This window comes from Microcebus murinus, chromosome 4 (genome assembly GCF_040939455.1).
Source record: "Microcebus murinus isolate Inina chromosome 4, M.murinus_Inina_mat1.0, whole genome shotgun sequence".
NCBI classification, from domain to species: Eukaryota; Metazoa; Chordata; class Mammalia; order Primates; family Cheirogaleidae; genus Microcebus; species Microcebus murinus.
Genome location: NC_134107.1, coordinates 76,463,324 through 76,480,822, shown reverse-complemented (window position 1 = coordinate 76,480,822; position 17,499 = coordinate 76,463,324). Strand labels below are relative to the sequence as shown.

General features: G+C 49.7%; 1 protein-coding gene across 1 annotated transcript; it reads left to right on the top strand.

Annotated features, from left to right (window-relative positions):
* The first annotated feature begins 2,276 nt into the window (after nt 1–2,276).
* Nucleotides 2,277–13,646, top strand: GPR83 (G protein-coupled receptor 83). The gene is made up of 4 exons (XM_012739683.3): nt 2,277–2,773; nt 7,067–7,192; nt 9,531–9,664; nt 10,577–13,646. The coding sequence occupies exons 1-4, from the start codon at nt 2,387–2,389 to the stop codon at nt 11,202–11,204; spliced, it is 1,275 nt and encodes a 424-aa protein (XP_012595137.1). The 5' UTR covers nt 2,277–2,386; the 3' UTR covers nt 11,205–13,646.
* The last annotated feature ends 3,853 nt before the right edge of the window (nt 13,647–17,499 follow it).

Sequence of the window (17,499 nt, the reverse complement as noted above, 5' to 3'; positions counted from 1 at the left end):
CTGCCCAAGCTCCTGAGTTACATATTTACAGGCAGGCTCTTGGTTTATACCCTGTAGCTGAACACCTATTATGTCATCTGCCTGGCACCCTGTCCCTTCTCCGGGGATTAGTCACACAATCCCCTATTTCAGCTACTTAATCCTGTGGGCACTGCCAATTCAATCTGCGGAACTGAGGGGCAGCTCACCACCCTTTCCCCAGACATGGTTGAAGAGTGAATGTGGAGTGAAAAACTGGAGACAAGAGAACTTGCTGATAAAATAATGGAGAAAGAAAGGCAAAAAGCTCTAGGAGGGGTTGAGGTCAATGGAGAATTTTGTGCTTTTTGTTTGACTTTAATGCAGCTGAAAACTTAGCAATCATCCTTGATTCCTCCCTCCAATCTCTATCAACCTTGTTCCTCCTCCTGCCAGCACCTTGACTCAGGTCTCACCTCCACTCCTGGGTCACTTGAGCAGCCTTCAAACCTCCTGCCTCAAGCTACAGCCCTTCTGTTCTCCACTCAGGTGCTAGAGCGTTCTTTCTAAAATGCAAACCCCGTCATGCCAGTCTCTACCCAAAGCCCTTCCATGAATTCCCACTGCCCTCAGGAGATCATTCAAATCCTTGGCGGGACCTATGAGGCCCTCTTGTTCAGGACCCTGCCTGCCTCTCCAGCCTTGTGTGACATACCCAGGCTACTCCACACTGCTGCAGTTGTTGAAGGTGCCATTATTGTACTCACCTCCACCTCTGTGAATATACTAGAACTCCATGCTTATGGGGTACTCCTCTTCTTCCTTCTGTCACCTCCTCCATGACCTATCTCCTGCTGGTCCTTTAGGATCGAGTTGAAGTGTCACCTACTCGGGAAGACTTTCCCGAGTCCAATCTGGATAAGTGCACCTGGTATCTTACTATGATGACACTTACCAAACCACTTTCTAATTGTTTATCAATAGGAGAGCTTGACCTGTGTCCCTGGAGTTTAAGAGGGCATAGAAGCTGATGCCTAACATTCCTGGAAAAGTTGCCAACTGAGAAGTGACAGGAGCTTCCCCTCATGGCCCAGTAAAAGGGAGGACTTTGGTAGGTGGGTCTGTCCTCCAGGGTTTGGGTGAGACTAAGGTGCAGGCTCCGCCCTGGGCCAAGTGGGCACCTCAGAAGATACCTGGGCTTCAGCCATTGTTTGGGTCCCAACACAAGGACACTACTTTGCTGGGTGGGATGATGCGATGGAGTCTACATGAGGTTTACCATTAGAATGGGAGTGGAGGGGGTGCTTGCAAGTAGTGACCAAATATTGCATCTCTGCACCAGAGAGCAATGCGGTGGGAGATATGTATAGGGGTTTCTGAAAACCCCATATTTAGGAAAAGAAAAGCTTTTAACCAAGGCCAAAGAAGTTAAATAGCTTTCCCAAGATTTCACAGCTAGGAAGTGACAATGCTGGAATTAGACCCTGATTCCAGAGCTCATGGTCTTAACTGCAGGATCAGGCAGGTGAGTGGCTGCCTGGGGGAGTTTGCACAGTGGGGGTGAAAACAGGCGACCAAGATACCAAGGTTTCCTGAAGAAGTAAGTGAGAAAGGAAAAACAGCGTGGGTCATAATATCCCTTAAAGATATGGCTACTGCAAACTTCCACGGCCACATAGCTAAGCGCCTAGTTCCTTTGTTTCTTTGATCCTGTCGAAACTGCCTTGAAGAACTTCCTTGGGAGACAAAGCTCCCCACATTGCGTTCCTGGGCGCTGTGAAAGACACAGTAAGCCTTTAATAAGCCCGCCAGCACGTCGGAAATCTGGATGTCCAGGGGGCTTGGTGAACCCCGAACGTCTCTATTTCGCTGTTTGCCTTGTTCCGGGAACCGCGGGGACTCAGTGATCCACCTCGGTATTGAAACTGTGCCAAGGCTACAGCTCAGATGGAAACAAACGGAATTCATCCTTGTCACTGAACAAGGAGACCCAGCAGACCCGGTCTCGGCAGTATGACCCCACAAAGTCCCAACCCGTCCCCGTGGGCATCTTCCACCTGCCTGCCTGCTTCCTTCCCAGGAGGGACGCAGACGCAGCGAACGCGTTGGCGCGCTGGCGGACCCGGCAGCCCCGCCGGAGGAGTTGAAGCCGGAGCGGGAGCCGGCGGGCGTGGGGGCAGCCGCCGCGCCGCCAGCACTGCGGGGGGAGCCCGAGCGCGTCACCGTCGCCGCGCTGCCAATGGGCAGAGGCGCTCGCTAGCAGCCTGGTGGGAGCAGAGATATAAAAGTGCTCAAACAGACGCGGAGCGAGCGCAGCGACCGAGGGCTGGTGGCTGCGCGCGGCGGGTCGGGGGCTGCGTGCCTCCCGGGACGGCCGGGGCGCGCTCGGCTCCCTGCGCCCCTGCGCCCGCCCGCCCGCTCCTGCAAAATGGTCCCTCACTTCTTGCTGCTCTGCCTCCTGCACTTGGCGCGGGCCACCGAGCGCCCCGAGGGCCGGGCGGACGAGCGGGGCCCGGAGGCGGCCCTGGCCGCGCCCAACGCCTCGCACTTCTTCCCCTGGAACAACTACAGCTTCTCCGACTGGCAGAACTTTGTGGGCAGGAGGCGCTACGGGGCCGAGTCCCAGAACCCCACGGTGAAAGCCCTGCTCATCGTGGCTTACTCCTTCATCATCGTCTTCTCGCTCTTCGGCAACGTCCTGGTCTGTCATGTCATCTTCAAGAACCAGCGAATGCACTCGGCCACCAGCCTCTTCATCGTCAACCTGGCGGTCGCCGACATAATGATCACGCTACTCAACACTCCCTTCACGCTGGTAAGCCTGCCGGCAGGCTCCCCCCGCCCCGCTGCCTCAGTCTCCCTCTCCTCGCTCAAGCCCCTCTGTCACTCTCCGGCTCTCTCCCTGGGTCCCCCCTGCTCTCTCCTCTCTCCGCCACAGTTTCTCTTCCTCCTCCTCATTTCTGTCTCCTCTGCCTGTCTTCCTCCCGTCCTGGTCTCTTTTCTCTCTTGCTTTCTCCCCTCCAGTTTCTCATCTCTCAGCTCTCTCCTGTGTTTCTTAATCTTTCCTGTCAGTCTTCGTCTCTCTCTGAAGTCTGTGTTTCTTCTTTGCCTCTATTTCTTTTTCTGTCCTTGTGTTTCTCTATTCGTCTGCCTCGATCTCTTCACCTCTCATCTCTTTTTCTTCTTGTCAGCGCCTCTGTGGTTTTGTTTTTCCGTCACCCGCCCTCCCTGCTTTCTCTCTCCTCACCTCTAAGCCAGAGCTTCTGCAGCCGATGGCATTAGGTCAATGATTTGAGAACCTGCAGCCGGCTGTAAATAAATGCCCATTTCCTGTTTAATTTCAGCAGGCATGGGTTTGCTTGATAATTGAGCAGTAAATCGAAGTCCCCGAAATGTCAGCAGAGATTATTAGGTCACCTCCCCACCCTCTGAAGTGCAGCCTGTTAAATGCCCACCTCCTACCCACGGGATGCTGCTTTGTGCTGCAACTGAAATATCAAACAATTGCTAACTGTTAATGGAAGCTTAAGTGCATTTCCCTGACCGCTTATTTAAAGTGCATTTCCCTTCTGTGGTTTGACAATGAGGCTGTGGGGGAGGTCTGTGTTGGGGAATGAATGAGGGTGAGGTGGGCTTGAGCGCCAGATCTGGGCAGGCCCCTGGCATTTGCAAATGCGTGGTTAACTGGCTTCCTTCTCAAGCCCTGGCTACTTGGCATTCGTGGTCATATCTCTCCATCTGGGACCAGAGAGTGTGGCTCTCATGGATGATTTGGGAGTGAGGGCGATGACTGAGCAATCGTAATGACAGTTATAACGCATGTTTCTGTAGTGTGTTATATTTATCAATTTATGGAATAACTACTATTATTTGAGTTATTACCAAAGCGGTTTCTGTTTATCCCTCTCCATCTCTGTATCTCTCTCTCTCTCTCTCTCTCTCTCTCTCTCTCTCTCTCACACACACACACACATGCACATAACACAAAACCAGAAGTAACCCACAAGCAAAAAGAAGAGGATGGACCCCCATAAGTCCAACAACCGGTGTGAACATCCTTCCAAGCCTTACATTTAAAAAGTATTCTCACCTTCTCTCTCTTGTCCTCACTTATGAGAACATTGCTCACATTTTACAGATGAGGAAACTAAGGCACAGAGAGGTCCAATCCCTTGTCCAAGGCCACCTGGCTAGTAACTGGCAGAGCCAGGATGAGAATTACATCCCCTAACTCCATCCAGAGGTCTTTCCACTGGGAGTAGAGGGTACTCTTGCAGCATGTTTAGTGTCTACTGCTCCAAATCATGGACTTTTCTTTCTCTCCTTCCAGCCTCTTTCTAACCTATTGATGGCCACTCAGGGTCCCCTCGGCACTAGCCAAGACCAGGGGGCTTTCAAATACTTCCCCTCCTCCCTGGCTGTCTTGAAGCACAAGGCAGCAGCCTGTCTGGCTCCCCTTGGCTCCTCCCTTGATTTCTGACCTGAGAACCTGCAATGGTGGGTTTAGCTGGGCCACCACCCAGTTGGGTACTGGAAGGCCACAGATCATGGTCTTTGTGCTGCTTCCCAGAGCCAGGATGCAAGGCTGGATCTGCAGCTGACACAGGAAGGGGTGGGGAGGCCCCAGACCTCAGGCTAGCTAAGAGCCAGACGATCTTCTGTGAGACAGGGGATGTCAAGGTCCTGAGAACCCAGCACCGCTTCATCCCCTCCAGCATTAGGCAAAGCAGCCTGGCCTTGAACCTGACCCATAGAATTTCCCCAATCCAAACTCCTATTTGAGCTTACAAGGTGTTGGCAAGTAGGGGGAGGGAAAAGGATCAGGGGAGGTATTCAACTGGGCAAGATGTTCTGCATTCAGCTGGTTGGTGACAGACTCCTTTTTTCCCGTCTCCCTTCCAATCCACTTCACACACTCCAGTCAGCATGAAGCCCAGCTCTGATCATCCAGAGAAAAGCACACAATTGCCTACAATTCCCATGCTAAAGACATGCCCAGAATGTGGTGGAGCCTGGAGGAGGGAGCCTTTCATTCTGACCTACCAGAGTCCCCCGAGAGAGTCAAAGGAGACTTTACAAAGAATATGGCATTCCAATGGGACCTGGTTGAGTAGGAATGTCCCAGGTCGAGATGAACACTTAGTGCAGACAGAGGGGCGGGAGAGAACAAAGGCAAGGGGGCATCAAAGTTCACGGTGTGTTGAGGGAACTTAGAGCAACTGGGGCAACATAGCAGAGATGCGATGCCCAGTGGAGGAGCGGGCAGGGGAGGGGGGATGGGTGTGGGCCAGAAAGAATAGCCGGGCCAGGTTGAGAATGGGCCTGGACACTCCTACGGCATGTGGCTCTGTCCCGTGAGCCACGATGATTCTAATCAGGAGGGTGACAACAATCTGATTTTGGTTAAGAAAAATGCTGTCAGCAGTGTGAAGGCTGAATTACAAGGGGACAAACCCGGAGAGCAAGGAAAGCTGTTAGGAGGCTGTCACAGCCCAGGTGAGAGATGATAGGGACCCCATGAGGGCTGTGGCCTTGGGACTGAAGAAGAGGAAATACATTTGAAAACCATCGGGAGGCAGAACTGGTTGGCTTTGGTATTTCACTGAATGTCGGGGTGAGAAGTAGGAGTAGCTGAAGATTTCTAGCTCTTTAATATTACAGGACTGCTCAAAAGCTTCAAGGGCTCCTCCCTGCCTAGCCAAAATAGAGTAAAGTCCCTGGGGTCTGCTGTCCTGGTTTGAAGACCTGGCTAGACTCATCGTGACTCTCGTCCACACACTCCAGCCAAATCAATCCACTCCTTAGTCCCCAAGCAGGTCCTGGGATTTCTGATCCAGTGCCCATATCTTATTCTCGTCTCCACATGTGCACATCCTTCCTCACTACCAATGTCCCATATGTTGTATTATAATGATGGCGGTTTAAGGGTTAAGTACTTACCACATACTGGGGAGTGTTGTACCTACTGTACATGTGTTATCTATCTTATTTGGTTTTCATAACAAGCATGTGACAAGGTTAGCCCCATTTTACAGACGAGGAAAGTGAGGCTCAGAGCTGTTCAAGGTGACAGCTATCAGTGGCAACACTCTGCTGTCAATCACTACACTATACTCTTTCGTTGGGCTGACTTGCCCTATTTCTATCTCAATCATCTCTCTGCCTCTGCCCACTCCCATCCCTACCTGTCGGGCCCATCGCCCTTTGTCTGGGCCTCTGTAGAGCACTGACACTTTCTGTCTTGCATTCTAGTTAGTTGAGCCCTCGTCTGCCCAGACCGGAAGCTCCTTAATCAGAATGGGTGCTCAGTCTCTCTCGGGCATGGGACATTACAGGAGCTGCTCAAGTACTAATTGAACGAGCAAATAGCCCTGGATGAAGTGGGATGCGGGCTATGCTGCTCCCAGGGCCCTACCCTGTTCTGGGAGCTTGTCATCTCTCCCTGCCACACCTCTCCAGGGCCCTGGGTCTCCTTCCCAGATGATAAGTCTCAAGGCCAGTTTAGCCAAGATGTGCTAGCACAGCCCACACGCTTTTCAGTTGTGACTTTTCAGATGTGTCTTCTCCACTAGACTGAACTTGTATGGCCCAAGAATGAATTCTATTATTACATGTAAAGATAGATATTATTTCTTTCTAATAATAGCTTTCTAACAATCTTCTAGACACTGTGTTCCAGCCTTTATGGACTTAAAAAAAATGTAATCCTTACACTAAGTCTATAAGGTAGGGATTTTGAAGCCCCCCCCCCGTTTTTATGCAAATGAGAAAACAGGTTCAGAGAGATCACATATCTTGCCCAAGACTGTACAGTAAGAAACTATTAGAGGTGGGAAGTCCAACTCCATAGCCCACATCCTTCCCAAGCTTTCGTGGTACCTAACAGGGCCTGGCCCAGAAGCATGATCAAGGTTTGCTGAACTGAATGAACAAGGATGAATTTTGCTGGAGAAAATCATGTTTGATCCACAATTCAGCATTGTAGATGGAAAGAAGGCAGGAGCTGGGAGAGGCCTCCCAAAGGGTATGCTCCCCAGAGACCTCTGGTAGGTGTCGGTGTCACAGTCAGGCCCTGTCTGTCTCCTGACCTCTGTGGGCTCCTCTCCAGGTCCGCTTTGTGAACAGCACATGGGTGTTCGGGAAGGGCATGTGCCACGTCAGCCGCTTTGCCCAGTACTGCTCCCTGCACGTCTCTGCACTGACGCTGACGGCCATCGCGGTGGACCGCCACCAGGTGAGCACACCTACCCCCAGCGCTCTGTCCTCCCCGCTCTGCTTTGCTTTCCAGGGCATTGCAGGGGCTCTCAAGACAGTGTTTTAGCCCAGTTTCCAATAAGTGTGTTTATCTTCTTATTGTTGAATGTGAGCACATAGACTAGGGACATTAAACCGTTTGTCCCAGTCGTTGCAGAAAGTTGTTCCCAGTTTGTTGTTGCAATGAAGACTCATTTTCTGTCTTAATAAGCTTGCTTGTAGGGGTAGAAAAACAAACCTGGAAAATCAGATAAAAAGAAAGTGACAAACAATTGCAGATCAGAGACAAGGCTTCTGAGTGGGAGATAGATATTCACTGGCCCGGCTGTTGAGGAGGAAAACAAGCTAGGACGTTCAGGTGGCAGGAGCAGGCATTGGAGTAGGGCATTGTCCCGGGTCAGGAAGGCTCTGCTCGCTGCCCTGGCCCCATCGCAAGCACCTGGGCAGTTATGGTGACGGGAACTGAACAGGACACAGAAGAGGACGGCTCTATGCCAGGCACCTTGCACCTGCGAACTCAAGGAGCCCATGTCATGTGCTTAGACTGCTGCTAAATCAAGGGACGGGGGCTTAGAAAAGAGCATGCATGGCTTTCTGAAGATCACGTGCCTGTTAATGAAGCTAGGATTAGGACTGAGACCTGCCCGGCTCCAAACCCACGCTCTGATCATTAGACCATCCTGCTCTGAGAAAACTCAAAGGAACCTACAAGGCCAGTATCGTAAGAGCCACCAGGACAAAGAGAAATGAGACTTAACTGAATAGCACCAAGAGATGCAACAAGGACCAGGGGATAGGAGGCTTCAAACGTGCAGATTCAAAGATACAGTTCAGTATGAGGGAGAATTTTCTCATAGAGGTATCCAAGGCGGACAAACCTGCCTGGGAGGTAATGAGTTTCGTGCCTCCAGATGTATGTAAGCAAAGTCTGGATGACAACTTGATAGGGATGTTTTAGAGAAGATTCGTGCATCTGATGAGGGATTAGACTAGCCAAACTTTGAGCTCTCTTTATCTCTGAAATGCCATAATTTAGTAAGAATCAACTCTTTATTTATGTAGCAGATGCTTTAGTACAAAGTGTGAGAAGTTTGCATAGAAATATCTCCTGCCTTTTCTTAACCTCCCCTAATTCAATGGGAAGGGCTTGGATCACCTTTACCTGGCCTCTGCTTACCCCTGCTAACACTGCTGAGAGCTGACCCGTGAGTTAAAGACAGGTCTGAGGGATGGGTGTGGGGGGTGAGTCTTGCTCATGTTGGCCACATTGCTGTGACATATACCCAAACATGGGGTCCTCTCCCAAAGCCCATGGAGTCCTTGAGCGGTGTTTAGGGCCTCTGCCCCAGGCTGCCACTTCCCGCAGCAATCTGATCACAGGCATGTGAGGGGCAGACATGGCCAAGTCCAGAATGGAGATGCATGGGTCAGCTTCTGAGGCCTTGTCACTTCCTCCCACAGAAGCTTGAAAACACTGGGAGAAAACAAAATCCTCAGGACACGGGCAGAATGCCCGGGGATGGCACGCTGAGGCAGTGGCAGCTTTCTGCCCTCTCCCCCTGACCCTGGACTCACCTACCCCAAAATGCCTTTTTGAAAAAATAATGTTTTCATCTTAAAAGGAGGATGGTTTTAAACTCCCAAATCTTTATTTGAATATTTGAGGAGAATTGATTGACAGACAGTGGCAATTTCAAGATGGGTTTCAGCCCGAAGCCTACATCATGGCTTTATTACAGGCGCGGGAAAGCTGGGCCCCGCTGCGATTTTAGCCGCGGCTTTCATAGACAGTGCTGTGAGCAAACACTGTGATAAATGATGAGAGTTTCCTCTTCGTGTCTGTCAGCTCAGGCCCTCTCAGAGCCCTGCACAACCTCAGGGGTCTGGAATCCTGGGAGGGCGAGCTCGGATCCTGAGGAGGTGGAAGCTGACCACGGGCTCGTTCCTGTGCCGGCTTTGCCGTGGTTCCGTGTGAACAGACCTCCCGCGAGCAGACCTCCGGGAGCCCTCCCTGGTTCTCTCCCTGGGCCCTGGCTCTGCCTGGGTATGACCAGCAGGAGACATTTGAACTGCTAGGAGTCTGTGAATCCAGGTGACCCCCTCTTTCCACCCCCCCGAGGTGGGCTGCGGGGTGGGGCATGGCTGGACCCCCACCCCGAGCAGCTACCTGGTGCAGCTCAGGGCCTCAGTCATGAGTGTGAGGGGTGCTTGACTTTATAAAAGGGACCTGCCTTATGTGACATGTGAGCTGCATCATCCAGATTTCTCATTTGCCTCTAACCTTCTCCAGCTAGTGACACACTCTGCCTGTCCACCAGGTTATTATGCATCCGTTAAAACCCCGGATCTCTATCACAAAGGGTGTCATCTACATCGCTGTCATCTGGACCATGGCTACGTTCTTTTCGCTCCCGCATGCTATCTGCCAGAAGTTATTCACCTTCAAGTACAGGTAAGGTGACTTCGTAGAGAGCAGTCTGGGGACCCAGAGGAGCAAGCGCTGTGCCTTCTCCTGAGCCAGGCAGGGACCCGGAGCTCAATAGAGGGAAATCTGAGCCCCCAGGGAACCCACCGTGCTCAGAGTAACTAGCACCTGCCTCCCTGAGCTGTTCTTTTTGCCTGGCTCCCATCCTGTTGCCTCCGGGTGCATGCGTGTGCTCTGGGTGCATGCGTGTGCTCTGGGTGCATGCGTGTGCTCTGCACTTTCCCTGCTTTCTCTCTTGTCAACCACTCGCTTCCTCCTTACTCCTTCCAGTTGGTCTGCAGGACCAGGCGGTAGTTATCGGCTTCTGTCACCAGGGGGCGTGCGGTCCCACAGCCCGAGATGGGAATCGCCAAGGCCTTAACATGAGCTTAAATTCTCTCACACAAGCCACAAATGAGATGCGAGACGCATATGCATGCCCTCTGTCTGAGGCCGGCTTCTCTACCTCCCCCACCTCCTCTCAGTTCTCTTTATCATATGCTCTCACTGAACGAGGATGTCTTTCTTTCAAACGCTCCGTTTTCAGCAACTGCAAACTAGTTCATTAAAGGTGATCTACCGCTGGTTTGGGAAGAACTGGCCCTGCGTCTGATTTTGCTACCTCGGTGATCTCAACACTTAGCTTACTGTCTTCACGTTACAAGCCTTCAGCACACATTCACTGAATGAATGAATGAATGATCTTAGAGTGATTTTTGTCATTTTATAGCTGTTTAGACGAGACTCCTTAGAAGCAGGGTCTGAGATAAAGGCAGGTACAGGTGTAGGTACCAGGACCCCAGAGGAGGGGGAGCCCAGTGCTCCCAGGGATGAAGCCTTTGTGCACTAATATCCCGTGTCACCTTCTCTTCTCTCTCCCTCCCTTCCTTCTACCCACAGCGAGGACACCGTGCGTTCGCTCTGCCTGCCCGACTTCCCCGAGCCAGCTGACCTCTTCTGGAAGTACCTGGACTTGGCCACCTTCATCCTGCTTTACATCCTGCCCCTCCTCATCATCTCTGTGGCCTACGCCCGGGTGGCCAAGAAGCTGTGGCTGTGCAACACCATCGGCGACGTGACCACGGAGCAGTACCTTGCCCTGCGGCGCAAAAAGAAGAAGACCATCAAGATGTTGATGCTGGTGGTGGTCCTCTTCGCCCTCTGCTGGTTCCCCCTCAACTGCTACGTCCTCCTCCTGTCCAGCAAGGTCATCCGCACCAACAATGCCCTCTACTTCGCCTTCCACTGGTTCGCCATGAGCAGCACCTGCTACAACCCCTTCATCTACTGCTGGCTGAACGAGAACTTCAGGGTGGAGCTAAAGTCATTACTGAGCATGTGCCAAAGGCCGCCCAAGCCTCAGGAGGATAGGCCACCGTCCCCAGTCCCTTCCTTCAGGGTGGCTTGGACAGAGAAGAGCAATGGCCGGAAGGCTCCTCCACTAGCCAATAACCTCTTGCCCTCCTCCCAACTCCAGGCTGGGAAGACAGACCTGTCGTCTGTGGAACCCATTGTGGCGATGAGTTAGAGGAGGCTGGGAAGGGGCAGCGGAGGAGTCTGTTTCCAGCTGAGCCTGGGAAAGAGCTTGCTCTCTCACACACATCTTCACAGTGCTGGCAGCCGCAGGACTCTCGAGCTCGTAGGAAACTACGTCCAGCCTCCTAGCCCCATGTGATGTGAAGACTAAAAGGCAACTACCAACTAAACATGTGTTCATAAATTCCCATCTAAGAAGTGCTGTGAGGAATAGCACCCTGGATCCCTGAGGGAGTGAACCGAGGACAACTTTGGCCCAGATGGGCACTGAGCCAGTCAACTGCCTCCATCTGTCAGGCAGCTGCTGCCTTACAGCCCTTCCTGCCATTGGGTGTCCCTAAAGGAAGCCTGAGTCATACTGTGGGGACGGGTGACCCAGGTGCCCAGAGCTCTGCCTCACGCAGGTTCATTGGCCAGGGAAACATTAGCAAGCCAGAGCCGGCATGGAGGTTTCATGCCTCGCTTTCTAAAATCACAGGACCGTGATAAATTGCAAGTCTTCAGTGGCCTGGCCCTATATAGATAAGAATGGACCAATTTGGATTCCTTAAAGCAAAGAGAAATTATTCTTGTCACTGAAAAATTCAGAAAAACACAAAGAAAAAAATTAAAAAATGACTCCCTTATCCTATCCATTTGTGATAACTTCCGTTAACGTGCTGTGGATTTGTTTGCAACATTTTCTTTTGTGTGTCTGCACAGCTTTTTTTTTCATTCTGATTTTCATTTTCCATTTGAACTGTAATGATCCACCAGAAACAGGGGCACAGTAGAGTATTTCTGAGACCCTCTCCAGGAGTAGTGTCCACCAGCAGAGTTGGAGAAGAGAGGAGACAGTGTCACCAAAGTGAAAACAGTAACCACACGGACAGAACTGGCCCTATCTCATAGCCAGTGGTGGGAAGGGCCTGGCGGAAGTGCCTTCTCCTCAGACAGCCGCCACCATGATTTGCCAAGGAACAGAACTCAGGCAGGAGGCATAGTTCTTTCTCTCTTGCAATCACGCAAACACACGGGGTGGTAAAACACGGCCCTGTTTTCACAGGAGATGAGGGAGCAGGCTTTCCAACATGCTAGAAATAATTGTGCTTAGACGCCTCATCCTCCCAAGCTGTCTAGACAGGTCATTTCTCTGTGTCGTCTGAATAATGAGTTTTTTGTTTTTTGTTTTTTTTTTTCCACACCAGTTCCTGAAAGAAGACTCGCTGGCAATATCATCCTAGTGGTTCAGGTGTTGAATATGGAATCCTTAAGGAACCTTGTTCCTTCAGGGCCCAGCTTGCTAGAGAAATCTCATTCCAGAGACAGATTATTTTCATCACCTTCCATCTGGTCCTATGTGACTCACTGTGTCACCCAGATAATTGCTAATATCACACTGGCTTTAGGTTTCCTTCTAGCCCCAGATAGATCCCGAAAGCAAAGCAAGGCTGTGCAACTGAGTAGGAAACTGAGATGTGGGGGGGAAGGAGTCCTAGATTCACTTAGGGTCCCTTGGCTGGTAATTGAAACTGAACTTGGTTCCATCGTCTGCTTCCCTATAACGAACCAGGGAGGTTCGTTTAGGAAGACGTTTGAAAATTTTCAAGATACAAAATTTTAAAAACGTACCTACTAAATAGTGGGCAAAAAAAGTGACTTTCATTGGACTGAGAGAGTCCTCTAAGCCCATGGAGATTCCCAAGTGGGATTTTCATGCCAAATGGCTATGTGCCTGTATTTATTGTCTCTGTCGCGTCAAGAAGTAGCTAATGCTGCCAAAGAAATGCTGTGAACCAGCGTGAGAACAGGCGGCAGGGATACGGAAAGCCTGCCCTGCTCTGGGACTGATGGGGAAGCTTCACTCCTCTCTGAGGATGTCTAGGAATACAGATGTCCTTGACTTACATCTTGGTAAACCTCTCCAAGTTGAAAATATTGTAAGTCAAAATGCATTTAATACATCTAACCTACCAAACACTGTAGCTTAGCCTAACCTACCTTAAACATGCTCAGAGCACTTAACATTAGCCTACAGTGAGGCAAAAATCATCCAACACAAGCCTATTTTATCACAAAGTATTGACTATCTCATGTAATTTATTGGATACTGTACTGAAAGTAAAAAACTGAATTTTGTTGTGTGAGTTCTGGAAGTATAGTTTCTCCCAAATGCGTATCACTTTCATACAGTTGTAATGTCAAAAAATTGTTAAGTCTAACCACTGTTCGTTGGTGACCATATGTACTGCCAAGTTCCAGAGAAACCCTCTCTGGGGGAGCACCCACCTATGGCCCATTAGGTCTGCCCCCTCCCCTCCGTTCCCTGTATGCCCAGAGTAAAAAGTGATTTTTGTATTTGTGAATGTGGAAATTTATGAAACTTGAGTTGTCCCAATGTGCTGTAAAGAGCTGTTTATCGTGAGTTGCTCCAGTCTCAATAAAATTTATTTTGAGTGTGTGGACTGTGCCTCTTGGACTTGTAATTAGGTCACAGCTGGTGACCTTTAAAATGGGGACCAAGGCAGATTAGATGAAGGGAGCACGAAGGCCGGCCACCAACCCCCACGTCCTACAGATGACGGTAAGTAGCCAGGGAGGACCCCCTGCCTCTTCGTGTAGTGTTTCTTCCATTGAGTCTGCTGACAAGTTCCCTCTTCTGTAGTCATGAATCTCTGCTTCTTAACCTGGACTCCATCTGTTCTTTGGCGATTTAGTAGGAAGTAGAGCTGCCACTCAGGACTTGAGAACAATTCTCCCACCTGGCAGCGTGTGGTGGGCTCCATATTCCCCATGTGGACTGTGATTTCTGCCCCCACTGGGCCCAGGGTCCCACTCTTCTACCAGGTAAGCTGGGTGGGAGCCTTCATCGCATATGTGATTACCCTGGTGCCATCCAGAGCCCAGAAAATCAGTTTTTTTTTTTTTTTTTTTGAGACAGAGTCTCGCTTTGTTGTCCAGGCTAGAGTGAGTGCCGTGGCGTCAGCCTAGCTCACAGCAACCTCAAACTCCTGGGCTTGAGTGATCCTTCTGCCTCAGCCTCCCGAGTAGCTGGGACTACAGGCATGCGCCACCATGCCCGGCTAATTTTTTATATATATATCAGTTGGCCAATTAATTTCTTTCTATTTATAGTAGAGACGGGGTCTCGCTCTTGCTCAGGCTGGTTTTGAACTCCTGACCTTGAGCAATCCGCCCGCCTTGGCCTCCCAAGAGCTAGGATTACAGGCGTGAGCCACAGCGCCCGGCCAGAAAATCAGTTTTAAAGCAATTTCATGGACGGTCGTAAATGGAGGTAATTTGCTAAGCCTGGAGGAAAATTTGAAAGAAAAATGAAAGGCACGGGAAGAGAGGGAACTGAGATTCGCTGCCACTGTCTCTGTGTGTGGCACTGGGCTAAATGCTCCGAGCTCATTATCTCATTCACATCACAGCGTCCTGCAAGGTGGATGTTATTATTTCCATATTGCAGATGAGGAAACTGAAGCTCAGCTAATGTAAGTAACATGCTGAAGATCACGCAACTAAATTGAGAAAATGCTGTCCTCTTGGAGATTAGGTTCTGAAGAGTGTAACAGAATCTTAATTTTTTAAAATCTAGTATTCTACAAATTTCCTTGAGTATGAGACACTTTCTAAAGGCAAAATCTGTTAACTATCCTAGAAACCAGTGCTTGAGTTACATACTTTGGAAAAAAATGCTTGGCTAGGTGAATCCAAGGGCCCTTGCAGCTCAGTGGTCAATGAACACATGGGCCTAGTAGAGGCAGGATCGATGGCTGCCTTGTGAGCTCAATTCTGGTGACAATCATCTTCCAAGAAAGCTTCTAAGTGACTCCCAAGTTGCTGGTGCCTGCTTGACTGACCATGGCAGGTTGCCAAGGCAAACAGCCATCCCATGGCCAGCCTAGGCCTCAAGTCCTCATGCAGCACATGCAGAATGCAGCTAAACCCTCACTGTTCCCAAGCTTGCTGTGATGTGCCACCAGGGCCTCTGTGGTGATGAGAGACCTTCTGGGGTGTCTGGGGCTGGGGAGGAATCTAAGAAGATTTGGGGTTTGGAGCAGCCACTTGGGAAACCTACATGTCTTAGAGTGTAGCCTGAAGAAGGTAGGAAGATGCTACCAGCCTCCTAGTGCTATGGAACTGTTAGCATCTTGCTTCAGCACCTCTGGGCATCCTCCCTGCCCCCCACCCCAATCTCTTTCATTTCAAGGAGTAGTTAGGGAAGGACAAAATAAAATACATGTAATGATGGATGCATTTTGAAAAAAAGACAAACAATAGTGGTATTTAATGTGAGAAGACTCTGGAGCTCTGTCTCCTTTCTGAGGTTTTATAACCTCTCTTCCAGAGAATAAGCTATTTGCTATTTCATGGGGACAAAGTGCTTAATGTTAACAGCTCCTTCTCTATTCCTGTTTCTAAACATCAGGGACTCTGTCTTCAAACTGGTCATGAATTTGAGGTGCTCAGCTTGAATATGAGGAAGGCAAAGGAATCATGAACACAGGATTCAGGATATTAATGGCCTCAGATAGGGGAGAGGTGTGGATTGGTATGGGCAAGGGGACAAGGTTAGATATAGATAATTGTGCAGGTTCTAGCTTTTGTTTTGGACAGTGGATTCATGGGTGCTTATTTCATTATTAAAAATAACTAATCAAATAACTAACCAGAAAACTAAATACAAGACATACACGAGCCAACGTTAAGAGTTAAACCAAGGATTATGATTAATCCAATTCTGTGCCCCTGCAGTCTATAAACAAACAATGGAAATGGAGGCCCAGAGGCCCAGGCCTTCACTTTTCCTCCTGTGTCCTCCCAATCAAGTTACATCTATACCTGTATTAAAGTATGCAAATAAAGTCCACTGCCAAGACAATCAGGATATGACAATTACATTTCCTTTACAAAACAGTCTTGTTTTTCTGGAATTAAAATATATCTCTTTGCTTTTTGCTTAGTTTTCTATATCACTAATTCTTCCTCAACTTTTAAAAATAGTAGAAACCGGCTGGTCGCGGTGGCTCACGCCTGTAATCCTAGCACTTTGGGAGGCCGAGACGGGCTCAAGGTCAGGAGTTCGAAACCAGCCTGAGCGAGACCCCGTCTCTACCAAAAGTAGAAAGAAATTAATTGACCAACTAAAAATATATATACAAAAAATTAGCCGGGCATGGTAGCGCATGCCTGTAGTCCCAGCTACTCGGGAGGCTGAGGCAGTAGGATCGCTGAGCCCAGGAGTTTGAGGTTGCTGTGAGCCAGGCTGACCCCCACGGCACTCACTCTAGCCTGGGCAACAAAGTGAGACTCTGTCTCAAAAAAAAAAAAAAAATAGAAACCCCTTTGTAACATAGTCACACACATGAAGTGTCTTGGCAGGCACCCACAAGCCCCTCCACCCCCACCCCGACCTCTTGCGCTGTCTGAACTGCTCTGGGCAAGTTACCCTTTTCCTCTACTCTCACCTGTGTTAGATTAAGTCCAGTTTCCTAGATCCCTGCCTTCCTCTTTGTCTACTTCCTTATTTTGGAAGACTACATCTTCCAGCAGTTTCCCAAGACAAGGTTCATAGGAACTCACTTCTTTTGAGATCTTGTGTGTCTAAAAGTGTCCGTAAATTAAACTCATACTTAATTAGCAATAATCAGAATACTAGGTTGAAAAGCACTTCTTCATAGAATTTTGAAGCATTTGTATTAGTTTTCTATTGCTGCCAGTCTTAGTGGCGTAATCAACACACATTTATTATCTTAACAGTTCTGTAGGTAGATCGGAAGTCTGACACAGGCGTCCTGGAGCTAAAATTAAGGCCTCAGCAAGGCTGCATTCCCTTCTGTTAGCTCTGGGTAGGATCCGTATCTTTTCCCTTTTCAGCTTCTAGAGGCCACGCATATTCCATGGCCTTTGGCCCCTTCCTCAAGCTTCAAGTCCAGACACACTGCATCCTTCCAGGCTTCTTCTAGTCATGTCTCCCTCTGACCCTCCTCTTCCGTTCCTCCCCCTCCACTTTCCAGGACCTTTGTGACCATATTGGCCCCACTTGGGTAGTCCAGGCTACTCTAAAAGTCACTGACTAGCAACCTTAAATCCATCTGCAAAGTGTTAGTAATTCTCCCCTGCCTGAACATATTCACAGGTGGGGATCTGTGATGTGGACATCTCCAGGAGACCATTATGCTGCCTGCCAACATTGCTCCTTTGTCTTCTACTTTCCAGCACCTCTGTTGAGAAACTGGGTGCTTCTCTGATTCCCAGTCCTAGGTATGTGGCCTGAGACCCAGGTGTCATAGGTAGAGAGG

Excerpts from the sequence above, each read along its gene's own strand:
- GPR83 (XM_012739683.3), top strand. The coding sequence starts at position 2,387 with ATGGTCCCTCACTTCTTGCTGCTCTGCCTCCTGCACTTGGCGCGGGCC. Across the intron at positions 2,774-7,066 it reads TCAACACTCCCTTCACGCTG|GTCCGCTTTGTGAACAGCAC; the intron begins GTAAGCCTGCCG and ends GCTCCTCTCCAG. Across the intron at positions 7,193-9,530 it reads TCGCGGTGGACCGCCACCAG|GTTATTATGCATCCGTTAAA; the intron begins GTGAGCACACCT and ends CCTGTCCACCAG.